This window comes from Ambystoma mexicanum, chromosome 2q (assembly GCF_040938575.1).
Source record: "Ambystoma mexicanum isolate Mex_15411 chromosome 2q, UKY_AmexF1_1, whole genome shotgun sequence".
Lineage (NCBI taxonomy): Eukaryota > Metazoa > Chordata > Amphibia > Caudata > Ambystomatidae > Ambystoma > Ambystoma mexicanum.
Genome location: NC_090924.1, coordinates 480,977,639 through 481,004,887, shown reverse-complemented (window position 1 = coordinate 481,004,887; position 27,249 = coordinate 480,977,639). Strand labels below are relative to the sequence as shown.

At 41.0% G+C, this 27,249-nt stretch overlaps 1 protein-coding gene across 2 annotated transcripts in view; it reads right to left on the bottom strand.

Annotated features, from left to right (window-relative positions):
- LOC138569537 (uncharacterized) overlaps positions 1 to 27,249 on the bottom strand; it is a 1,144,950-nt gene that overhangs the window by 777,593 nt on the left and 340,108 nt on the right. For both annotated transcript variants that reach the window (XM_069647595.1, XM_069647596.1), the window contains exon 3: positions 23,159 to 23,334. In XM_069647595.1, coding sequence (XP_069503696.1) covers positions 23,159 to 23,334 — 176 coding nt within the window. The remainder of the gene's footprint in view (positions 1 to 23,158; positions 23,335 to 27,249) is intronic.

Below are 27,249 nucleotides of genomic sequence, written 5' to 3'. Positions count from 1 at the left end.
GGTGGAGGAGTGATACAAGGAAGGTTGGCAGGATAGGTTTATTAGAATGCATGGCGCTTGAGAGAGGATAGCACAATGATGCAGTTCAGTGGGAGATCAGAGGATGGGGATGGTAAGAGTGGAAAAGGAGGGGCTGGAGAGCAGAGTAACAGAGCATGAGGATATTGGCTGAATACCATGTGAGAAAGGGAGAGTTAGGACAGTGAGGAGGAAGATTGGGATAGGTATGAGCATGGCGCGATGATGGCATAAGAAGTAGCGTATGGAGGGGGTACTTGAAGATGTTAGCTTAAGTGATCATTCGGTGGGATGGTAGGGATCAAGACACAGTGCAGGTTAGAAAAGGCTGGTAGCAACCAAGACATAATGCAGGCTTAAATAAGGGTGTCACTAAGCAATATAGATGCATGTTAAGATAGGCTGCTCAAGTTTCACCTCTATTGGAAAAAGGCACACCTGTACAATCCCTCCATAAATGACATGATGTTTGAGACAGCAACAATTATCTGTCTCCATGGGCTGAATGTTTTGGGTACAATTATTGCAGTAACACCCCTTGCCCATTGGTTAACCCACCCCAGAGTATCTCATGGTGTGCTTGCCCCTTACAATTGACCAATCCTATGGTGAGGTGTATACAGTGCGACAACGGAAATAAATAGATCATGTTCCCATATGGCCAGAAAACTTGGCACCCCTGATGGCTCTCACTCTTGTGGCTGTACAATTGACAGCTCATATTGCAACTCCCGTTCAGAAACATGTTGCCGTTCTAGAACATATCCTTCCCTACCTCCTATGAGAATGGGTAGCCTTATAAAAAGCACCATTAAGACACCACTCTTTGGAAATAATTAATTTCTATAATTAATGGGCTTCATTTACCCTGCTAACAGCAGTTCCAAATGAGTGACCTTTTTTTCACGGGGGCAGTACAACAAGCAGCAATGACTTGCAGGAGCACTTACCCCAATAAGGTAGGAGGCGGCTCATTGTGGCAAAAAAGGGGCAAACAGGGCCTTTTTCAGGCCTTCTTCGGGGCTGCCGGCGCTTCCGCCTGCCGTGGAGTGGATTGGCTGATTGAGCTTCTCAGTAAGTAATCCTTCTTCTCATAAGTAATCCTAAATTACTTGAGTCGGATATATGTCGGTGTCATTGAGAAAGAACAGTAATTACTCACCAGAATCGCAAGGCAACACTTCACACGGGTGAAAATATCATTTACCTCGATGCGCGATGAGTCTATATATTGGCGGATGCCTGGTGCCTAGTGAGTACCGCTCACAAGGGGACAGCATGCATTCATCTCTTGATATTACAAGCTCCAATGTTGAGACCGTCGAAACCATGGCAAGGGACATGGGGTCCTGACTAAGGTCCTTGTGTTGGAATTGTGGCTACGTTAGTGCCTGTAATCAACTGGATTGAAACGAGTGTAATATTAAATCATGCCTCCTATGTTTGCACTCGATTCTAGTGCCGTTCAGGCAGAATTATTTAGATATTAGTGCCTAATTCACATCGCATGTAGTTGGTTATGTCATACCCACTGTGCTTGCTCTCACAGTGCTTGCCCACTGTGCTTGCTCTCACTGTGCTTGCTCTCAAGTCTGGTGTTCGCAGGCAGAATACATTGAATCGCATTGCCTAATTCATATCGCACCTCTAACAGTGGTGTAGCATAAACTTTGAATATAATAAATTATATGGTATAAGGCAACTGTGCAGCTTGTGCTAGAAATAGTACGATGCAAGAACATCTTATAAGACTCCAGTACATACATTTTTATCATGATAAATGGGATGGTATAAACTAATTGTGCAACTTGTGCTAGGGATGGTACGCTGCAAGAGCATCATGTAAGACTCCTGCCAATCTTTCAGTGCTAACAGACCTAGGCTAATGTTGCAACAGGACAAGTGAGACAAAACCTGAGTGGTTAAGTAAAGACCAGATCATATGAGTAATCATAACATCAAGATCTATAATATTTTGCCATGAAAAATACACAAGAGTAAAGAAAGTGTTGCAGAATGATTAACTCTAGTTCATTATAGACATGCAATAATATCATAGAAACACATGCATTTCATGGTTTGTGTTGAGGCCCACAGAAGTACAACGCAAATTACACATACATTTCGATTCCATGTGTCGTAGTTTTAGTTGGAGGTCTCCTCCTCTTTTACCTTGTTTAGCCCTCATTAGTCCAATATATTAGTCCAATATACTTTTTTATCTTGCATTTGATGAAACATTTGCCAATGGATGGCTAATGGCAATTTAGGATCTTGACTGTTCAAACTAGCCAAATGTTCCCTGATTCTGATCTGGCGTATAGTACTGCCTATATAAAGTTTGTCACATACAAATATGATTGCATAAACAACGTAGGCTGTTCTGCAATTGATAAAATCTCTGATAATAATTGTAGAACTATCTGAGTATTTATATATTTTACAATCGGCATGCGCATACCGAGACATGCTGCAGGTACCATATTTGTGGAAGCCTGACCTAGTCCTCAGCCAGTCACTGCCGCCTGTGGTATCATTAGTACGGACATCAAGAAAGAATGAGCGCAACAGGTTCTTGTTCTTTAGAGTTTGTGTGTAAACAAGTCTTGGTTTGTGGCTCATATATTTTTTCAGATCTGGATCTAGGCAAAGTATGTGGCAATGCCTGTGCACCAATTGGCAAAGATCATGGGCATCCTTAAGAGTATTGTGTAATGATGTCAAGTGTTTTAGATGTTTTGTCTCTAGCTGTTTTCGTCTTAGGCATGGTGGTTCTATCTAAGTTGCAAGGCTTATCTCGTGATATCTTAAGGGTCGAAGATGGGTAACCCCTTTCTCTAAATCTCGCTATGAGGAGATGACATTCTTTATCATATGGTTCCTTCTGACTGCAGTTGCGTTGTGTCCTATAAAATTCACCAGCTGGCCACTGTGGATTTACTATGACGGCTATCCACATTTAACATTGAGTTAACCTCTGTTGGCTTTCTGTATGTCATTGTATGAATTTGATCTTGATCTATATATATACACTGACAAAAAACGTTGTTTAAAGGGACGTTATGGTTAAGTTGCACTATTAAAAAACCTATGAAATTCACTTGAAATACGTTGTTAAAGGGACGTTATGGTTATGGGTAAAACCGAAAACTCCCACAAATTCACCAGTTCTGGTAAGCTTAGGAACCATAACTCGCGCCACCACCGTGCACTACTAACACTAACACTCATGACATGAAAGATGACATCACAACGTTTTTTGTCAGTGAATTTCATAGGTTTTTAGTAGTGCACTTTAACAATAATGTTGCTGTAGCCTAGTTTTTTCAGTAAAGGGCTAAGGTTTTTAGTAGCACAACTTAACATAACGTCCCCTTAACAATGTTTTTTGTTAGTGAATTTCATAGGTTTTTGAGGGCACTTTAACCATAACGTTGCCTGATCATAGTTTTTTTCAGTAAAGGTGATAGGGTTTTAGTAGCGCAAGTTAACCATAACGTCCCTTTAATAATTTTCTTTTCAGTGAATTCCATTAGTTTTTAACAGAATACTCTTAGCTTGTATAGATGTACTGTACAGCATACTGAATCCGGTGGCTGTATACTGATAGCCACAGTGGTCGCGGACATCAGGTGGAGACCAACCGGCCGAGAAAGGGAGGGGTGGTCGTAAAAAGTGGGACCATGTAGCAAAGACAAAAACATATAGAAACAGCAGCAAGTGCATGAATGGGAAGGGAAAATCCAGTAGCTGTACAAAGTCTGTACTTCTTCATCAATCTTAACGCACACCTGCTTCACATTCCAACAAAGAAGTAAGAGGCAGAGGTAGAGACACCAACCACTGAGAGCAGAAGGTCACTGTAAAGTGGTAAGTACACAAAAGTGTATCTTTTAATTGCACAGATCCGGTAGTGTAGAATAGTAGGAAAGCATGATGTTTTCTGTTTGTGCCCAGCAATGGCTAACACCCTAGAATGGCTGGAAGAGAATTTTCTGCATGAAGAAATGAGTGAGGGCGATAGCCCCATTGCTACCCGCCGCAATGTGAAAAGGGAAAGAGTTACAGCAAGGGCAAACACCCTAGAATGGCTGGAGGAGAATTTCCTGCATGACGAAATGAGTGAGCATAGTAAACCCATAGTTAGGGAATGCAGTGTCAAAATTAACACAATTAGAATATATTGCTTCATGTAAACTGAACACATGTGTTGTTCTTTAATAGAACATACAGGAATACAAAGGAGTACACCAGAAGCAGCATCTTTTGCACAGCAACATACGGCCACCGAACTGAAGGAAACGCTGTACATATAAAAGTAGACCACCTGGAAGCTAAAATGGATGATTGCTCAACAAATTTGCTGCATTAAAATTTTTTGTAAAAGAACATATAATGGAGAAAATAAGAGATCACTGCCTGACCTGCACATGCCCCCTCCCCCATTTTCCAGGCCCCCATCCCCGCAAATTGCGTGTCATGGGAGACGCTTCGATGAGACCTCAATCCCTTCTTCCCCTCACCACCAACTTGTAGAAATGCCGAAATACCCAGTATATGCATATGTTTTTCTGGTCCCCCTTCCCTTTCCAAATAGTGGCTATGAATGTGTGCTAATAAAGATTGATATGCGAATTCTTACTGAATGTATATCTGCCTTTTCCTTTGTTTTAAGAAGGCCATTGTAACTGTGAAGGGCACAGCACTGGTGGGGATGATTGCAAGTGAGGGAAATGGAGGAGTGGCACGACCGCCGCACCTGGCTGCCCTATGGCAACTATGGGCTGCATGTTTGCATGCACAGAACCCCCTGTAAGTAGTTGTAGGACCGTACGTTTGTCGGTCACAGAACTTCGCACATGCATAACTCGTCCTGTGACGCCTAGTAACACTGCCCTTGGTCAAGATATGCGAAGAAACGTGTGATGTAGTAGTAATAGGTGGAAGCGGGCACCCACGTCCTGCAAGTACTTTTGCACGTAAATATTCCACCTACTGTAGCGTGCACACACCAAGCTTATGTAGAAATGTTCAGTGCACGTATGCCGTACATTTAAGTAGTCCGGGGATGCCAAGGATATCCATAGGAGAGCTATGAACGTGGCCACAAAATATTACGGCCAATATGCGTCCCACAGACAGGTGTCCAAATGGAGAACAATGGCAATATCACCATGTAAACGGGACAACGTTGCGCGTGGGCCCTTATTTGGTGGACACGATCCAGATCTTTGTACATTGAAAAAGGACAATTTTCTACAATGTATGGAGTCTTACAGTGAGAGTGCACACTTAAAGCAGTCTTACACTCTTCCTTCTGTGCATGTAGGTATTGTAGGGAAGGATTTAGGGCCACTTTGCGGTTGCACATGCTCCACACCAGTCCTATAAAAGGGCACACCCCACAAGTGCGCTGCAATCCGTGTTTGGCTTTGCAGAGAAAAGCAGCGGTGCATATTGGTTCGTGCAGAAATTTCTTTCTCACTAATTCTGTGCCTGCAAAGTACCTCTCCAAGTAATGGCCAACAGAGCTTCTGCTACTACCTCTCACTCAGGAGCACCCACACCCTCACCACCAACACCTCCTTCTGAAGGTCCTGAGCAAGGGAACAGACGTCATAATGTGGAGGGACATCAAAAAGGAAACGAGGATAAAGTAGAGGGAATCCCCGTTGCCTGCAGCCAGCATGAGTCGTGGGTGTGGAAGCTATTTATGATAGTTGGAGATGTGCCAAAACCTTGTGCAAACCAGGTACAATGCACTGAGTACATAGTACTCAGGCACGGAAAACCTGGCTTTTACAGCTACGCCACCACCTCCATGCGGCGGCACCTGTAAGCGAACCACAAGGCAGCTGTCCGAGATTTGCCCCCTTCCAAGAAAGCAGTAGGTTATTTTCCTCTACAGCATCCTCCGCATCTGCTCCTGCCACCACTAGGGACACTGCAGTGGGCCAGCGCGTTCCGCCACCAGCCTTACAGGCCATACGAACTGCAACAGACCCTTACCTTTCAATGGTCACTGTATTGTGTATGTACTGTGATGCGGTGCATACATACATACAAGTGCTTTTGAGGCTTCGGTCCGGGAGTATGACAGAGTGCCCCCTACCCAAGTGAGGTGCACCCCACATCTTCTGCTCTCGACGTACAAGGTCTTATCCCTGTGGTTTGTACCCTTTGCCAAATCTCCTTTCCATTCCTGTCCTTCTGTGGCGTGTCTTATAACAAAAGGAAAAATGCTACACAACCAGAAAGGGGATGGGGGGGGGGACAAAAAGTTTCTTTTTAGCGCCACCTTGCACTGTTGAAAAATAGAATTTGAATGAAAGCATGCAGGTGGTGGTGCAGCCTATGAGTGCTGCGTACAGGGTTGTCAACAATGTGCGGCGGGACTCTCAAAAAGATTGTACGCATTTGCAAAAGGAAGTGGTGGTTCTGAAAAGAGCCTTTTTGTGTGGTTTGTGTTTGAAACGTTGGAAGTGATGAACACCCACAGGGAAAATGCTTGCTAGACTTGCAGAAAGCGCTGCACTGCGTTTTGGATATTACGCAGAAACCGCTCATTGCCAGCATCAGTCCGATGAACTCCATCTGACCGAAAAATGTTGCTACTACGAAATGCAATGTTTTCATTGTGGAAGGAGAATATGCCAACATCTCAGAAAAAAATGCAGACTTGTTCTCACTGAACATCTCAGAAAAAAACGCAGACTTGTTCTCACTGCCCGCGCTTTCTCCATTTGTGGCCCACATGAGGAAGATCTGTAGGGTATTTTGTGGAGATTTGGGGCCTGACGGTATTTTATTACCGCCGAAAAATAACTTAGCAATAATCACTCTTTGTATTCAGATTTGGCCATGTGCAACAATAATACAATGGACATGCATTATTTCAGCACTCAGACCTGCATATTTGGTATACGTGGTTGGTGGTATTTTGGTGAGCATAATTCCCTTGTTTTATTTGTGGCCCCAATGTCCAGAATCCCTTATCTTTGCTTAGATTTTTCGTGTGATCACTAGAGAGACCTCAGACCTGCATTCTAGGAATACCACATTTTCCAGTGATAGTGTTGGTGTGCCACCATGGGCGAACTCACTGACTTATTTACGACAGAGAGCTATATGTGGTAGTCTTGTGGTAATTTCCACTACCTTATATACGGTAGGGAGCTATGTTCAGAGAGTCTCTCTTCCCGTTGGCTCATGTACCTCCAACAAGCTATGCTACAGTCACTCACAATTATTCATACTGATTCTGACATGCACACATCTGTCTTAAAATGACCATTGCACTGTTTAAAAATCTCCCCACATCATCAGCATTGTAATGGTAAACAATAAACATCACCCGTCTGTTTTCAAATATTTTTCTGTATTATAAAAGTTGTATTTAAACACGATCTCATTCTTTAACAGAAATAAAATGGTACAGTCAAAGCATTGTCTATGACACACTGCAAAGAGCGTGGCGGAGAACAGAACTCAAATTGCAACATTGGTATTTGATTAAGACACGCACAGGAATCCTACACTGACTGAAATTACCGTACACACTCAGCTCCCACACTTCTCATTACCTTATCTTTTTAGTTGTTCTCTTTGGCTGTTCTCTTTGTGAATGTGGCTCCCTTGGATTAACTCCAGCAAAAAGGAACGCTTGCCTTCTCAAACCGGGGTCATTGCCTGGAATTCTCAGCTTTTGCAGATAGGAATGCCTCAGCCAGTGGAAAGGTCCTTCTTTCAGCTCTCCCCAATCTCGACTGCAGCAGGACACAGGAATCTGCATTCAGTCAGGAGCTCCACAGCCAGGTCTTCTCCCCAGTACTGCAGGAAAATGTCTCCTGTCTTTTTCCCCGTTACTGCCCACTAAAACTTTCCTCTCAGCCCTCTGTATGACGTGTCCCAATGAAATCCATCATCTCTCATCCTCCTACTCTTCAACAATAGCTTCGCTTATACATTTGCAATTGCTGCAAATCTGACTTCCTTCTTCCTGCAGTTACTGTGCACAAAAACACGGAGAATCAGGCAGAGAAGAGAAGAAAAAAAAAATCTGCACACACATTTAAATGGTTTTCAGAGTATGCCTAATTCTGCAGTGGAGAACACATTTTATTAGTGGGTTATGTTAAATAAGGTTTTATTAGTCAGGTTAATGGTTAATAGGTTAGCTGTTAATTTTCAAATGTGTCTCTCGCACCATAGGCATTTCAGGTGAAAAATAGTGTGCATTTTTAAATGAGCACGTGTGCTTTTAACTGTAAAAATAGATTTGCATCTTATATGTTAAAATCGTTTTTGACTGAATAGCCTGTCTTTCCTTGTTAATCTGCTAACCCATATAGCAATGCACCGCACCCTTGTGGTGGTGGTGCTGCAAAAAAAATGTGCTACTTGTGCAGTAGTGCTGTACTCTGTGCTGTTTGCTACCTGTGTAGTAGTGCTGTACTCTGTGCTGTTTGCTACCTGTGCAGTAGTGCTGTACTCTGTACTGTTTGCTAAATATTCTTACATATACCCTCCTTTTGTTTTTAGAACTTGGCTATAATCCAAGCCAATTCCTAAAAACAACTTGTTCTTTTTTTTTACAATATAGCAATCCAGCAAAATGAATATTCATGTGCATCAATGAAAAATTTGCAATCAACATTTCATCTGAGTCCATCAGTTCATAAAATGTTCCACATTTGCCTTCTCAGTTGAAGTGGCATTACTTTAAGTTTAGATTTTCCAAGTCAATTAAAAACAAAGAAATAAAACAACTAACTAAAACAAATAATTAATATAACAAATTAAAATAAATAATTAAAATAATAAATACGTGGAACTCCATATGTCAGTACTCTTGTCCGCTTCTGACACGTCCCGACCAGCGATGTTATTCGGTTCATTCAAGTACGCTTTCATCTTGGCAATCTTGAATCCACAGTAGGCATCTCTTTTGGCATCCCGGTTATTTTGTCTTCACCTCCACCTGGAGGCAGGCATCTTTTGGTCTTCATCCAGTGGAATCCAGGACTCCATCGTCTCTCCCGTGGGCTCTGATCTCGGAACCTCCGATCAAATAATGTTAATTGTCTAAATCAAAATAGAAAATAAAGAAATTAAGTACATAGCACAATACTAACTTCATCCTTTTGCCAAAAATAAAACATGCTTGGTAAAAATATTGCATTTTTTTTTTTCTGAAATTAAACAAGTTAAAAGAAAACAAGCAGATATTCAATATTTAACACACTTTCTCTCTGCACACCAACCATGAACTTCCATTATATGTGCATTTATTTATTTATTTATTTATTTATTTATTTATATTTATTTTATATTATATTTTACATATACTACAGTGTTTATGTGCCATCATAACAATCAACTTTTTAACTTCTTTGTCACTGCCTCCTGATTGTACCCATTTATTTTCTCCTTTTGTGTTCAAGGGATTTTATCTGTTTCTACATGCTCAAGCCGCCTGATCTCATGTCTGGGATGGCATGGTTTGATTTGATTTACATGGACAAACTGCTCTATTGCTGTTTCACCTTCATTTTTCAAAATTTTATACACTACAGGAGAGACCTTATCTATAATTCGAAATGGCCCCTGCCAGGCTGCTAGAAATTTAGAATTTTTCTGTTTACTTTTTCCAAAATGAAACTTGTACACCTGATCCCCTACATTGTATTCCTTTACTGATGTCTTTTTGTCATAATATGACTTAGCACTGTCAGCAGCTCTTTCCAGATTTCTCTGCACAAAAGCAAATGCATGTTGCAAATGCCTCCTCAGTTCATCAATATATTCATGAACTGTGGATGCACTCACTAGAGTTTGCTCATGTGTTCTGTATAGTAGGTGTTGTGGTAACACCATTTTCCTACCTGTTAAGACCTCATGGGGGCTAACACCTGTTGCTTTGGCAGGAGTCGACCTGATTGCCATCAGAACCAATGGTAAACGTAAATCCCAGCTGGAACCTGCTTCTGCCACAAATTTCTTTAAAATATCCACAACAGACCTATTGCTTCTTTCAACTGTACCTGAAGACGCCGCCCGATATGCGATATGTAGCTTCCTTTTCACACCTAGTATTTGCCATACCTTACTCATTAGAGTACTTGTGAAATGACTTCCTCTGTCTGACTCAATTCTTTGTGGCAACCCAAACCTTGAGAACACATGGTTCACCAGCAATGTGGCTGCTGTTTGCGCACTACAATCTGGTGCAGGAATGCATTCAATCCACTTTGACATCAAACATACCACACTCAAAATATAACGGTGTCCCCTGCTCGACCTTTTTAAAGGACCTACATAGTCTATTTGCAAATCTGACCATGGGAGAGTTAGGCCTCTTTTCATCAATGGTGCTCTATGCATTGGTGAAGCAGGTTTAAATTGGGCGCATACTAGACATCCTCTAGTATATAATTCCACATCTTGGGACATATGTGGCCAGTAAGCATAATCTTTTAGTATTTCTAATGTCTTTTGTGAACCTCTATGGCCTGCAGTTATGGCATCATGTGCATGGTGTAGCATTAGTCCTCTGAATGAAAGGGGTACTACCCACTGTATTTGCCCTGTTATGGACTCTCTAATCATGAGCCCATCCTGTAATCTAATTCGTGTTTTGTTCTTTAATAACACCCTCAACTCTTCTTTTCCCATACAATCTTTTTCTGTTAAAGGATTTTGTTCAGGATCTATCAAATGATTATAATAGATTCCCAAAATTTGATCATTCTTTTGTGCCTCAATCAAATCTTGGTCTGGCGTGTCATGACTCCACTGCACCACCGGTTGATCTACCTCCTTTGGTGCTTTAGAACGTGTGACTGCATCAATTTGTATTTCACCCATTAAATAATCAATATGTAGCAATTCTCCCATCACAGCCCCAATCTTAGCCAGATGGTCTGCCTTATCATTTCCCTCCTTATCCTCTCCTGGTGTTTTTAAATGCCCACGAATTTTTCTCCAGTATATTGTTAAATTATTTTCTGACACCAATTTGTCTATGGCTTGTATCATTTTTCCATGTTTAAGTGGCTTTTTGTTGTATGTAACCATGCCTCTTGCTTTCCAACCAGGCAGATACTCCACAAAGCTATTCCGTGCATAGTCAGAATCAGTCACCAGGACAATTTCACTGAACTTTTTATCAACTGCAGTAGCAATTGCTTTATAAATGGCTGCCAATTCCGCCACCTGACTGATCCTATCTCCAATCCTCATCCCTATACTAGGAACGCCTTCACATTTCAACCAGACATTTCCTATTCCTGCCACTAATTGTTTATTACTGTCATTTTCAATGTGAAAAGCACAACCATCCACATATACAGTTGGCAAATCCTTGCATGTTTTTTCATCAAAAGCTTTGTGTGATGATTGTTCAAATTCCTGCAAACTAGTTTCCACTTCCATTTCATTTGGTATTTGTTCAGCTGCACAGTCATGTAAGTCAGCTAACCCTTGAGCAATTGGGCTCTTTTTATTTTGTCCATATCTCACTTCTACGGGAAAACCTTGTAATGCCAGCGTCCATGAAGTGATTCTGGATTGCGCTAGATTGCCTGATCTAATTCTTTTACTCTCTAAAAATTGCAAAGGTTGATGATTTGTTTTAATAATCACCTTTTCTCCCTGAACAATGGGGCGGAAATGTTGTAGCGCCCACACAGTGGTTAATAGGGCCTTTTCACATTCATTAAATTTCATTTCAACTTGGGAAAATGCCTTACTTGCATATGCAATGGTTTTGTGATTCAAATCGTGTTTTTGTGATAACACTGCTGACATACAATGTTCAGAAAAACCTATTTCTATAAAGAAATCCCTGTCCTGTATGGGGTATGCTAAACATGGTGCCTTTACAAGACATTCCTTCAATCTAGCCACTGCATCAGACTGCTCTCTTTCCCATCTCCAGGGAGTATTTAGTTTAAGCAGTTTAGTCAATGGTTGAGTGATTTCTGCATAATTCTCAATGAACTTTCTGTTATAGCCTGTCATCCCTAATAAACTTTTTACTCCTTTCACATTTTTAGGATCTTTTAATCTTTGTATGGCCTCTATTTTCTTCCTTTGTGGATTTAGCCCATGTTCAGTCACTTCATGCCCTAGAAAGTTCACTTTTTTCTTGCACCATTGTGCTTTTTGCAAAGATACTTTGGCGCCTGCTTTCTGCAATTGGCCAAGTACATGTCTTATTTCATCAAAATGGCTTTTTAGGCTTTCATTTCTTATCAGGACATCATCCACATAAACTATTGTTCCTCTTTCCGCGGCATCCGGCATGGCCTTTCTCAAAAATATGCCAAATTCACTCCCACTATTGATGTACCCGAACGGAGCTCTAAGCCAGGCATATTGAGTCCTGTCAAATGTAAAGGAAAATAAGTGTTGTATCTCCTCTGCCAATGGCACACACCAATATCCAGATGTGAGATCTAACGTGGTAAATACATTTGAACCATGTATCTGAGCTAGGCCCTGATCAATGAATGGTAGTGGCCATCTAGATACTGGTACTCTTTTATTTAACTCTCTTAAGTCTGCACACAGCCGCCATTGACCATTTGGCTTTAACACACCTAAAATAGGCGTATTGGATGTGCTATGAATGGGCCTGATTATTCCCCGTGATTCCAAATTTTTAATAATCTCTGCCAATGATTCTAAACATGCCAGCGGTAGTCTATACTGGCGTACAAACACTGGATTTCTGCTACAACCTTCTGGTAGTGTGGCCACATGTAAATCAGTTAAACCACAATCATAAGCATCTTTTGCAAATACATCCTTAAACTCCATAAATATTTCCCTCAGGTCGTCTCTATCCTTATCGCTGTCACATGCATCCGCTAAGGAGATCTGCTCTTCTACCATTCTGGAAAATTCTGGAAACTCTTCTGGTAAAGGAATCTCAGCGCTTTCCTCTAACTGTGTGGCTGTGTCTTTTTGTAGAGCTGCCACTTTTAAATATTTCGGCATATCAGCTTCCACTTCAATGGGCTGATTTCCTGTTTCATTTTCATTTAAATTAAATATTATGCAATCCTCTTGATGGCAGCACACTGTCTCATTTGAATCATAAGGATACACAGAATGAATTTTAAATATTCCTTTGGGCTGAGAGTCCAGGTGTTCTGGCAACTCGCCCTTGGCATCTACATATTTTTCAGGAATATTCCCAATCACCATGTTATTTAAATCTGCCGTATAATGTGATTTTTGTATGGCCATTCCTAATGGGGAGTTTTCCTCTAAATGAATATCCTGACAACCTTTATTATTTACCATGATGTTTACAGATCCCTCACCAATGTCTACCAATGGAATGTATTCATAATCCAGGCCTTGCTGTTTTATGGATTCATTCAGGCATACAAATGCATCAGAGCCTTTCATCTGCTGCCCATTTTTGCATTTCAGTGTTACTGCAAACTGTTTTGTAAATGCAGGAATAATAGTATCTTTCCTTATTTGTAATTCGACTGCATAAGGAACCAGTTGTGCACAATGATAAGCCCTTCTTTTGTCTTCAAATTCAGGTGCCGGACCACCTAGGCGTGACCATATTTTTTGATTAAGGAAATCTAACACCATACACATTCTGTGCATGATGTCATTGCCCATGTAAAATTCATTTTGTGTTCCACTCACTATCCATACATTATGGTAAATTGTTTTCTGCCCAATGCTAATTTTAAGCATGCATCTGCCTGCAATTCGGTTTTCAAAGTCTGGACTGTCCAACCCAGAAACATATTGGTTTTTAATCCTAAATTTCGGGATTTCTTCCCTCTCCATAATTTTTTGCAACAATTTCTCATTAATGAAACTCCTTTCATGTTCAAGTGCTAAAGTGGCTTTTATTGTTTTAAGATAATCATTTATACCAACATGAACCCATGGTTGCTCATCTTCCATGTGTATTTCTGCCAGAGTGGTAATGTGTTTTTCTGAATCTGTTTTAGGAACAATATTCTGTTTGCATGTTTTCTCTTTTAAATAGAAACGTAATGTGTGCTCATCTATGGCAGTCTGCCAATCTTTCCTTGGGTCCAAGTATATTTGTACAGGTAGTTTTTCATTGTCGCTCTGATCTTTGTCTTGACACATTAATATAACAGTGACACTAGGTATGCAGCTATTCTGGAGATATACCTCCACAGCATCATTTGTTTTGGCAACGGTGTGACATTCTTTTATATTGCTGTTTTGTGATTTTAGTTTCTTAGGCCTCAATGGTTTTTTGGTTAAGGACCACAGCACTCCATTCACCCCATCTATGAGAGGAGACAATCTTTTCAGGCAATCTGTCCCCATCAGAAATGGAATTTCACAAATAGATGTGATCAATACCTCTTGTTTCATTCTGTGCTTTCCTATTTTTATGTCAACCTCAGTTACACCTATGATGGGCACCTCCTCCCCATTAAAGTTATGCACTGGGCCTTGATTTGCCTTCACTGTGATCTGACTCTGTGGAGGCCTCCCTTCATTGATACTCTTTACCAGCTCCTTGGACATAATTGTGGCCTGTGCGCCAGTGTCAATCATAGCGAAGGTGTGGCATTTTTCTTCTACAGTGATGGGTGCATAATATCTGTCCTCAACTTCCTCTAATACACATAAGAAATGTGAATTCTTACTGATTTCAGGGCTCACCTTTCTCAGGTCTTTTTCACTTTTGGCTAAGCACATTGGTAAATGAAAAGACATTTTTCCCTCCTTTTTACCCATTTCTGTGCGAGATATTTTATTCATTTCTCCATGTTCAGAGGTTTTTTGGAGTGTGGCCACTGTTCGCCCATCCATCTGGGTAACATCAGAGACCACATTACAACCTTCCAACTGAACATGTGTAACAACATCATTCAGCAATTTGTCATTTTTTAATTCTGTGCATTTGTGATCATTTAGTGTAATACCAGCCCTTTCAGCCTCTTCAAAAATATGTGGCTCAAAGAATTCTTCAGGTGATTGACTTGTACCCTCCTTGTGAGTATTTCCTTTTTCTGTCTGTGTTTGGTCATTGTTTTGCTTGCCCAGGGAAGGGGCTATGGCATCCCCACTTACTCCCTGTTCACTGGTATTCCCCATGCATGAGTCATTTTTCTTAAATCTGTTCCTTTGTTCTTTTGGAATTCCTAATGTTTCTTTTTCATTTGTGCAAATCTTTACTGTTTTATTTAGCTCTAAGTTAAACCGTACCTCTTGTTTAGAAGTATTTGCACTTTCTATCACAATTTCATTTACTGGTACTTTCATTTTTAATCCATTAGTCATCTCAGAGTTGTTATGCAAAATTATATCAGAGCAATCTGTCATTTTGGCACTGCAGTTATCATGAGTACTTAGTCACTTTTCGGAAGCCCCCCGGTCATTGCTATGGCCATCAGCCCCCTCTTTGGAAGGTTGTTTTTGCGCTGTATAGAGCTTTCCTATTTGCTCAGCTAACATTTTCACTTGGGCCTCAAGGCACTGGAACCTTTCCATCTCTCTAGGATCCTCTTTCTGTGGCATAGGTCGATATTGGTTGTTTTCCCCCTGATTGGATCTATTCTGATACCTCTCAGGTGATTGATGTCGGTTGGGATGGTTTCTGAACTCTTGATTCATTTGTGGAGGGGAGCGGGTTGCACCCATTCTTTGATTATAGTCCCCTGGTGGGGAATCATTGTACTGGCGTGGATTGTAGTTCACGTTTTGCCTCATGTCCTGTCTCTCAGATTGTGGGTAATGGCCCCTGTGTTGATTTCCATTATCAGTAAATCGATCCACATATCGGGGCCTATCCTGATTACCATATATCATGGTGTTGGGATCAAACCTACTCTGTGTCCCCAATGACTGGTAGGGACCATCATTTCTTTGATCTTGATTTTGTCTCTGGTTATTGTTCATACCTGCCATATCAGGCCGATATCCTACCCGGGGTCTGTCCCCTTGATACCTAGGGCTGATGTAGCTCTCTCTATTACTAGGATCATGTGATTGGAACATTGGTACAGGAAATGGCGATCTTTGTTGATTACCCCTTTGTTCAGGTGTCACATTATTTTTACCTTGACTTTGAGCAGACTCAAGGGACATTTTGGCTGACCTGATTTCCATTACTGTGGCTGAGGGTTCTTTAGATTTAGGCCTAGTATCTTTCATTTTATCACTTTCTCTACCCTGACAATAGAGTACCTCATATAGCTTTGTGCTTTGATGTACAATCCATTCAAGGGACTTGTCACGGTCAAATTCACGGACCAATTGGGATATGATGTCTTTCTGTAGCCCATAGAAGTATGCGGTTTTAAACTCATTGGAATTTGAGTCAAAAGATACATCAAAGCGAGAGAATGCTCTTTTTAAGTCTTGTAAAAATTGGCGAGGGGATGTATTAGGTCCAGCAGTAATTGTGTACGCGACTTTCTTTGCCTCCTGCAATGACTGAAAAGAAGAAAAATGACGCCTAATTTCTTTTTCAAACTCCAGCCATGTCATATTCTGCTGTTCATTTAATCCCCTTATGATGCTGGCCGTCGGGGCATCTAAAGTTAAATGAAAATATTGTCTGTACTGTTCCTTAGGTATCTGGAGTGCTTTAAAAATGTCATGCACCGCTTCTAAGTGATCCTCAATGCAGCATTCACCTCCCTTTTTAAATGGTTTGATCAGGGCTTTAATGGATTTCATTATTTTTATGGGGCTACTTGTTGCAATACATGGAATTGCACTATTTTGTGATTCAATCCTGTTTTCAGGTGTATGAGATTGGTGGCTGCCCCCAATGGGAGTATCAAATCCCCCAAGGGCGCTGCAACCAAGTTCAGTCACCGGCCCAGTCACTGGGGCACTAGCTCTTTGGGCAGAGCTAGAATTCACCTCCACTCCATTGAATGTGGTACCCTGCCGCCTCTCTTGGGACCTGGGAATGCACATTTGCTGTTCTAAGTCATTACACTTTTTAAGGAGTCTGGTTGCTTCATTCTGCAAATAATTATTTTCATCGCTCATTTTATTAATCGCCTCCTGCATGTCGCACATTTGCATTTGGCATTCATTGAACTCTTTATTTCTTTTGTCTCTTTCTTGAATCATTTTAATCATTTCTTGTTCTGCGCTCTGGAGATCCCGTTCTTTTTCACAGTGTTCTTTTTGTAAAATCTGCATTTCTGAAACAACCTCATCTTTATCCTGCCTAATGTGATCCACTAAGGCTTTTAAGTGTGCCAATTCTTGCTCACTATCTTCAAATTGTTTCTTGCTTTTGGATAACTGAGTATCAAAGTCTCTGCATTTTAATTGCATGTCTTTTTGGCATACATCCAATTCTGCTCTCAACATTTCCTGATTTTTACTTGCCCCCTCTAATTCAGTCTTTAACCTGTTAATTAGCTGAGTATCATTCTCTTGCATTCGCAGGGACTTGTTTAAAATAAACCATATTTTGCCGCATAGCCGTATTAAACAGTCTTTCTCTGCACTTTTATCGGCTGCATTCAATAATCTTGTAAGGCAGACCTGAATTATGCTGCCTTCTGCAAAAATATTGTCTAGTTTTTCTTTCTGCACCTCACCCTGAATGCGGTTACTCCATTCTAACGTGCTATTCGAAGACCAATTCCCATGTGCAAATAACTTTGCCTCTAAATATTGCACTAGATCTGAGAATGTGGTTTCCCTTTGTGACATTCTGAAATTTGTTTTTAGTGGCACACTGCTATTATAAAATGGGTTCCCTTTAATGTGCAAATGGCAGTGTGAGACACGCTTGCCACGCCCAGTAGGTACTCTATGATCACTTTCCTGGCCTGCAACGCACCATAAATATGTAGGGTATTTTGTGGAGATTTGGGGCCTGACGATATTTTATTACCGCCGAAAAATAACTTAGCAATAATCACTCTTTGTATTCAGATTTGGCCATGTGCAACAATAATACAATGGACATGCATTATTTCAGCACTCAGACCTGCATATTTGGTATACGTGGTTGGTGGTATTTTGGTGAGCATAATTCCCTTGTTTTATTTGTGGCCCCAATGTCCAGAATCCCTTATCTTTGCTTAGATTTTTCGTGTGATCACTAGAGAGACCTCAGACCTGCATTCTAGGAATACCACATTTTCCAGTGATAGTGTTGGTGTGCCACCATGGGCGAACTCACTGACTTATTTACGACAGAGAGCTATATGTGGTAGTCTTGTGGTAATTTCCACTACCTTATATACGGTAGGGAGCTATGTTCAGAGAGTCTCTCTTCCCGTTGGCTCATGTACCTCCAACAAGCTATGCTACAGTCACTCACAATTATTCATACTGATTCTGACATGCACACATCTGTCTTAAAATGACCATTGCACTGTTTAAAAATCTCCCCACATCATCAGCATTGTAATGGTAAACAATAAACATCACCCGTCTGTTTTCAAATATTTTTCTGTATTATAAAAGTTGTATTTAAACACGATCTCATTCTTTACAGAAATAAAATGGTACAGTCAAAGCATTGTCTATGACACACTGCAAAGAGCGTGGCAGAGAACAGAACTCAAATTGCAACATTGGTATTTGATTAAGACACGCACAGGAATCCTACACTGACTGCATATTACCGTACACACTCAGCTCCCACACTTCTCATTACCTTATCTTTTTAGTTGTTCTCTTTGGCTGTTCTCTTTGTGAATGTGGCTCCCTTGGATTAACTCCAGCAAAAAGGAACGCTTGCCTTCTCAAACCGGGGCCATTGCCTGGAATTCTCAGCTTTTGCAGATAGGAATGCCTCAGCCAGTGGAAAGGTCCTTCTTTCAGCTCTCCCCAATCTCGACTGCAGCAGGACACAGGAATCTGCATTCAGTCAGGAGCCCCACAGCCAGGTCTTCTCCCCAGTACTGCAGGAAAATGTCTCCTGTCTTTTTCCCCGTTACTGCCCACTAAAACTTTCCTCTCAGCACTCTGTATGACGTGTCCCAATGAAATCCATCATCTCTCATCCTCCTACTCTTCAACAATAGCTTCGCTTATACATTTGCAATTGTTGCAAATCTGACTTCCTTCTTCCTGCAGTTACTGTGCACAAAAACACGGAGAATCAGGCAGAGAAGAGAAGAAAAAAAAAATCTGCACACACATTTAAATGGTTTTCAGAGTATGCCTAATTCTGCAGTGGAGAACACATTTTATTAGTGGGTTATGTTAAATAAGGTTTTATTAGTCAGGTTAATGGTTAATAGGTTAGCTGTTAATTTTCAAATGTGTCTCTCGCACCATAGGCATTTCAGGTGAAAAATAGTGTGCATTTTTAAATGAGCACGTGTGCTTTTAACTGTAAAAATAGATTTGCATCTTATATGTTAAAATCGTTTTTGACTGAATAGCCTGTCTTTCCTTGTTAATCTGCTAACCCATATAGCAATGCACCGCACCCTTGTGGTGGTGGTGCTGCAAAAAAAAATGTGCTACTTGTGCAGTAGTGCTGTACTCTGTGCTGTTTGCTACCTGTGTAGTAGTGCTGTACTCTGTGCTGTTTGCTACCTGTGCAGTAGTGCTGTACTCTGTACTGTTTGCTAAATATTCTTACAGATCGCAGCCACATCTGTCACTGGGCAATGGTTGAAAAAATGATGGGTGACTTTGGAAACATTTCCATGAGTTCCCGAAATTTCTCCTTTATCGCAAACTGCAGTGAGATGCCGCTAACCTGCCCTAAACTATTCCCAAAAAGTAAGCCAACATTTGGTATTTTTCCTGAAGTTGTAAAAGGATTGGTCTGCTCTTAAAGTTGTAGGTAAAGAGTTCCAGAGTCGGGCGGCCAGAATGGGAAAGCTGCTGCTGCCTGTTTTTTTCCGTTTGTATCTGGGGACTCTTAGCCAGAAGGAATTAGAGGTCCTTGTAGGTCGTGTAGAATTATTTTTGTAAAATGTATTCGTAAGGTATTGTGGTGCTGAGTTGTTGAGACATCTTTGAGTAAGGGAGACTGTTTTGAGTTGTATTCTGCCCTTGATTGAGACCCAGTTATTTTTCCGTCTAACCACTGAATGAATGTACAATTCCTGTTAACCAATCTTGGAAAAAATTTGAAAGTCAAATTTGTAATGTTTTTTCAATGTTGATTTTATCCATCAAGCAAAAAGCTCTTTTAGGAAAAAAGTGACAAGTAGTCACTAATAGTGTTCTTAGTGAGGAAGAGTTTGCCATAATGTATTTGCTGGCACCTAGGTAAAGTGTGTTACAATAGTCAAGCTTTGATAGTATTTAAGCTCTAGCCAAAGTAATGAAACTTTCTATGGACAGAAAGGGTTTGCAGGCGTGGATCAACTTACAAGTGTAAGCTGTCGCCGATGCCGTAGCGTAAACTTGTTTGCGCAGGCTCAAAGCAGAGTCTAAGTAGATACCCAAGGTTTTTCCCTTCTTAGCCACCTTGATGTCAATACCGTCAATGTTGAATGAGAGGTAGTGATTACTCAGTTTGTTCAAATTAGCCGGTGTACCTAGAAGTAATAGCACTGTCTTCCCATCATTCAGTTCAGACAAAGACCATCTGAAGCTATCCAAGCCTGAATGAATGATAAGATAGATTTTGTTAACCAGTGCCAAGTCTTTGTCATAGTCGCCTGTCAAAGCAAAGAGGATATGGGTGTCATCTGCATAATTAGTGTAGGTGACACCCAGAAGGTCTAAGTCATCGAACAGTGGCTTGGTAAATACATTATACATCATAGTTGATCCACAAGATACACAAGATCCTTGTAACACTCCACATGTTATAGGTATAGGGTCAGCTGCTGCCGAGGGTGAGAACACTCTCATAGATCTATTATTCAGGAAAGATTGGATCCATGCTGTTGCTTCTGTGGAGAAATGGGCCGCTGTGGACAGATGTTTACAGAGCACTTCATGATCAACCAGATCAAAGGTGGCTGACAGGTCTAATAGGAGTAAGAGGGCACATTTCCCTTTGTCTTTCAGGTCGTCAATCTGGTTCTTCAGGTCAATCAAGGCTGTGTTGGTGCCATGTTGGGGTCTGAAACCAGATTGACAAAGTCCTAGGAGATTGTTGGACTCTAAGTACGATTGAATCTGGATGATCTTCAATAGAAAGGGGAGGTTGGGATGGGTCTATGGTTAGTTGGGATGCTTGGGTCCAAAGAAGGTTTCTTTAGCAGTGGAAGTACCAAAGAATTCTTCAGATTAGTAGGGACAGTGCATGTGCGGAATGACAGTAATGAGTGGTGATGAATGGAGCTAGGTCGCTAGTGGCTTCTTTGATTATAGATGTCGGGCAGGTATCTCCCTGGCATTTGGAAGGTTTGAGCAAGACTATAATATTTTTCCACTTCTAGGGTGGACACTTGGTTAAATTTAAATCGCTGTAGAGGTTTATAGAGGTTAGGTTGGGTTTTCTAGGTGATTACTTGAGTAGGGAGGCTGAGTTTTTGTGTAGTTATTTTATTTTGGAGAAGAGAGATCTTGTTAGCTAATGCATTTTGGATCTTAGTGCACCAGGTTTTGTCCTTGTAGCAGTTGTCTGGTGGAGGGATCATAGATTCCAATTCTCTTAAAATGACAAAGAGCTCTCTAGTGCTAGAGTTGGCTTTGTTAATCCTGTCATTATAGGTATCATGTTTTGTTTGAAGTATTTCTGATTTATAGTTAGCTGTACATTTTTGTAAGTTATCGTTGTTGGCCGAAGAAGGGTGATTTTTCCAAGTGGCTTTCCATTTCCTTTTTTCATTCCGGAATTTGGTAGGCTTAATCCAGCCCAAACTATTAGCCTGAGTAGTCATGGTGGATAGACCTGAATATATTTGAATCAGAGTTTTGGAAAATGAGAATTGGGTCTCTAAGTGCCGGGTAACATCAGCTGGTGACTGAAGCGATATTAGCATTTAGTATGATAATCAAAAATCTAACGCTAATGTCAATAATTATAGCATACCTAGTTGTGAGGGGGGAGGTGAACTAAGGCAGTCCACAGACATTCAGTGCAAGGGATTATGCTAGACATTAAATGACTATAGTAAAATACTGACCTACATACTTGGCATTTAGTATAAGGCAAGTCTGTTAGTTACTGGCAACTGTTGCTGACATTCCCAGGCCAGTAAATTTAACAATGGACATTGGTAATTGACACTCTAGTGGGTTACTAGAATGCATACATAAACAGCTGATATAGGCAAACCTGTTAATATTTTAGCAGTTATTTGCTAAAACTCCCCAAAAGATATATATAACAGAGGACATTGATAGTGGCACCTAAGAATGATGTGAGGAGTGACGGTGGGAAGCATTAGTTAACGCTACAAATGTTATGCAGCTGGCGAGCATGCAGCAAAGTTTATTTACGTGTCTGACGGCGGAGTCTTGTGGTAGAAGGCGACCAACAGTGAATGTGATATAACATAGGTTACACAGATAGCGGACATTCAGTTGGGCTACGTATAGGTGTAGCTTACCCTTAGCTTTAATGTGGCATACTAGGAGAGATCATGCAATGCTAGTACCAGCAGGTATGGTGTACTAAAGAGGCACAATAGGCACAGTAGGCAGCAAGGCTGTACAGTATGTGAACAATAAAGGCAGGCTACACAGTTTTTACGATATCCGCTCATTGGTTGCATGAGTAACAGTCATTCATTGCAGTGGGTTCCGGGCGTAGGTGGCCGATGTGATAGTCTGGAATTTGGCGTTGATGGCCAGTGACAGGACTTCAGTGCAAGGAACAGCTATAAATCAATTGGCTAAAGGCTACATTTGGTTAATACATTTTTATAACACAATGAGTGCACTTACAACTGCAATTAGGCCATTAACTCTCATCATAGAAATAACATTGGCATGCCAAAGTTTCATGCTACTGCTTGATAGGGCTAGTTCGCAGAGATCCCAGCAGGATTTGTTTTGGGAAGGGTGGACAAGTAACCAAACAACACTAACAAGCTATGTGTTCCCCCTCAAATGTCATTTCTCCCATACATTTACACCAAAGCAATAGTTTTGGCTTATAGGTGGTGCTTTTGCGCTAACTAACAGCTAGAACTAAGAATACGAACATACTGCTCATACACTACGCTCTATGATTGCTTGAAAGGGCTATTGCATAGTGTCCCATATGATCACCTACTGTTTTCCTGTAGTTGCCTTTCATACTCCTCCAGATGTTTCTGAAACTCCTCCGCTGCTTGTGTTATACTCGAGATAACGTCAGCTGGTGTGATGGAGTAGAAATGAGGTAGAGAGTCCACAGCAAGTAAAGAGTTTGACTGGTTCAGCATCTCCACTGCATCTGTGTCAGAATGCCTGTAAGAATCATAAAGAGAACTGAATAGACATAAAACTCTAGGCATGGACATTGTAGAAGAAACGGACATCACGTACATGTCTCTACGCCGTGTTCAGAGAGAATGTGCAGACAGGGAGCAAGCGGATGAATATGTAATGTTTGCAAAACATCTGAAAACATATTCAAATACAATAAATATGTTGAAACAACAATTAAGAATCGCCACAACAAACACCCAAGACAAATTTCAATCATACATTTCATTTGAAAGCAAACGTATAACTCATTGCCTTATGAAATCAAGGCCATCAGTTCATGATTATGGGTTAAGCAGGGACACTCACAGAGCCTACAACCATTTCAGAGGAGTCATAGTAGTCATGTATATTATTATTGATTGAAACAATGTCAGTGTTGCAGAAATACCTGCAGGGGAAGATGAAATGTGTATATTCCTCGTAACACATTCTCCCCAGAATACTTTTTTCAAAAATAAAGTCTTCCCAAGGTAATTTATTCTGAAATGTAATCTCTGGCTGCAAATAATTTCTCTGCCATGACAAGAACTGCATTTCTTCCATTTTAAATCCTCCACCACCTGTCATTTTTATATACAGAGGAGCTCAATTTAAACAAGCTGTAATGGAAATCTAACATGTAAAAGTCCTGTCTAAGACTTTTACTCATTAGATTTCCGTCACTGCTCATTTTCATTTATTTGTATGGCAGAGATGGGGCGGAGTCTAAGTTACGTTACGCCACCCACTTCATCCCCACCATACAAATACTACAGCATTTGCACCAGCATGGATTTTCATGCCTGCACAAATGCTGTGGATTCCTATGAATTCTGCCTGCTTTTTACAACAGCAAAAAGCAACAGATTCCACAGCACTCCATCCGCATGGCAGGGTGCAAACGGGTGGCTTACGAGGTTGTGCGCAGCCTTTTTTAAACCGCCATTTAGCACTCTTGTCATGCAAACAAGAAAACATTGCCGGTGAGGACCTGTTCACGCAAACCTAACAGGTGCCCACTGCCAATTTAAAAAAAAGGGTGGAAAAATGCAGTCATCAAGAGTCTCTATTTTTAAATATTGTAGACTGTCGCTCTTAAAGGAGACTGCATCCAGTCCTAGATAAAAGGGGTGTCTCAGCCACTTTTACTTTTTAAAAATAGGGCACTACTCCTGAAAAAGAAAAATAGTGAGTAAAAATACTACCAGTAAAAAATAAGAAATAGAAACACAGGAGTCTGTCCTTCTGATTTTACACATACAGCTCCATTGATATGTTTGGAACAGTAGTAAACTTAGAGCCACAGTGTTGCATCCTACACTTCCCTGCCTGAGTAAGCAGGCTGATGACGTCATGGAACTTCCATGTGCTGACTGGATGACTGTACCAGGCAGTTTGCGAGAGAGACCGGTGGCTACTGCTGTATACATACTTGGAGGACCACTGATGTTTGCTGTAACCAATAACCAGCCTTACATTGAAGATACTGTCTGAGAGTCATCACTGAATAGAACAAAAAGGAAGAAAATCCTGAATAGAAGAGAGTTAACATTTTACCAACCACCTTAAAAGCAAATCCTGAATCAACTATATACTATTTATTTGAAGGACAGGATAGGTATTAGATTATGGTTATTTGGTTATTTGGTAAAACAGCCTTTTACAACAACATTCAAAAAGCTTGCAAAGTCATAAAATCCTGTAAGGTGAATGTCCAACCTCACCAACTCCCGGATAAACTAGAGCAAACCCTGCAAGAGAGGAGTAAATTCAAGTTCTCTCCTATCTCCCTAGACAACATGAACTCTGTATTTTCTACCATCAGATGTACGGCCTGCTCTGAAAATATAAGCTTATACGGGACAACGTCGAGATCTTTGCCCCTTATCTTTGTAGAATGGTTAATGCCTCATTCAGAGACAACAAGGTCCCTTCTGCAATTAAAACAGTTACTGTTACACCTATAGACAAAAAACCTGGACTTGATCAACATGACTGTTCCAATCTCAGCCCAATAACGAACTGTAACTTTCTCCTAAAAATCTTGGACAAAGTTGCTACTATCAAACTCGAAGGTTATGTCAACACGAACAACCTCCTACACACCCAACAATCAGGGTTTAGAGGAGCACATGGTACGGAGACGGCCGTGCTTGACCTTCAGACCAAAATGCTTAGTATACTGGACGAGGGAAAAGCAGGGATGCTGATATTATTACACCTCTCAGCAGCATTTGATTTGCTCGATCATCAAAAACTCCACGAGGCTCTAGATAAATCAGGTAATTGTTCTTGAGAACCTATAGACTGGGTAACATCCTTCCTTAAAGATCGGAGCTCCAAGATCCACTGGGGTGATCATTTCTCTATACCCAGTCTTATAAATTGTGGCGTACACCAGGGGGCCATCCTATTGCCCCTTTTGTTTAATCTTTATCTACGATGTCTATGTACCCTATTAACCAACTTAGGGGTCATTTTTACAAATTTCACTGACGATAGACAACTAGTCATCAAACTCACCGGCTGTCATACCACTGACAATAATAAACTTGCTAGCATCTACAGCTCCATTGAAGCCTAGATGATGACAAACTGGCTTTGCTTCAACGAAAGCAAGACTGAGCTCATGATCTTTGGATCACCCCAGGCAAGAGCTAAACTAGACACAGATTACACCACCTTTAAGATCAAATACACAAATATAGGGATCTCTGTCAAGGTCAAGACATTAGGTGTCTACCTGCAAGCATCCTTGGGAGCGGAAGCCCACGTAAGATGCCTGAAAAACCACTGACAATACCACCAAAGGCTGCTCAGTCTCATCAGACCTGTATTGAGTAAACAAAACAGCACCATTATCGCCAGAGCCAAAATCTTATCTAGACTGGACTATGGGAATGCACTTCTGATGGGGGCTAATAAAAAATGCATCAAACAATGTCAGATCATACAGAACAAAGCGGTGAGGACAATTACCAGGAAAAAAGAGGGGGGGGGACATATCACAGAAGACAGAAAGTCCCTTCATTGGTTAGCCCTGGAAGACTGCATCACCTTTAATGCAATGACCATTATCCATCACTGTATATTTGGATCCGCCCCTGTCTACCTAAAAAACCAAATAACCACATACGAACATTGCCACACCTTAAGATCCAAGTAGCAAGGGTTTGTGAAAGTAACTCACTCCAAAAAAGCCAATGGACTTGGGCGACCCTTCCGTACCAAAGCGACATCAAAGTGGAATGAACTCCCAAACCGCCTAAGGCTAAGATCTAACTACCTATCCTTTAGGAAGAAACTGCAGACACTGTTGTTCAAATAAAGGATCTGTATAAATACTAAAGACCATGTAAAGTAATTTACTCAGGACCAGTAATCCTGCTCTGCTGTCCCGTCACTTTCCTGTTGTCCTTGTCTTTATATAATATGCCCTGATGCCTGCAGTGCTATTGAAATAAATAAATATGGTACCCACGCCATGGTCGGTCAACAAAACGGTCACAATGGACTTAGTTTTGCAGAGGGACGCTCAGGGTAAAGGCCTAAGACCTATGGCAATGTAATGATAAAAGACCCGCTACTTAGGAATCAACTGAGACAGAATATCACCCCTTCATTGATATCAACTCTGTGGGACAAAGGGGTGAATCATGCCACGGTCTGTGAAGCAATGAACGCAACTGTAAGAGATCTCCTTATCAAGGAATGTGTTAATAGAAAAAAGTTGAAAAAGCTGAGGGAAACCAAACTGAGGGTGGAATTTATCATTTGGGAAAGGAGGGGAGGGGGAAGGCAGGTCTGTGACTCACCGGCAGAGGCTTGCACCAAAAATGTTCAATTGCTTTGCAAGGAACTCAGAAAACAAACTGCAAATGGATAAGGCATCCAAAACACTGCACTTCATAAAAC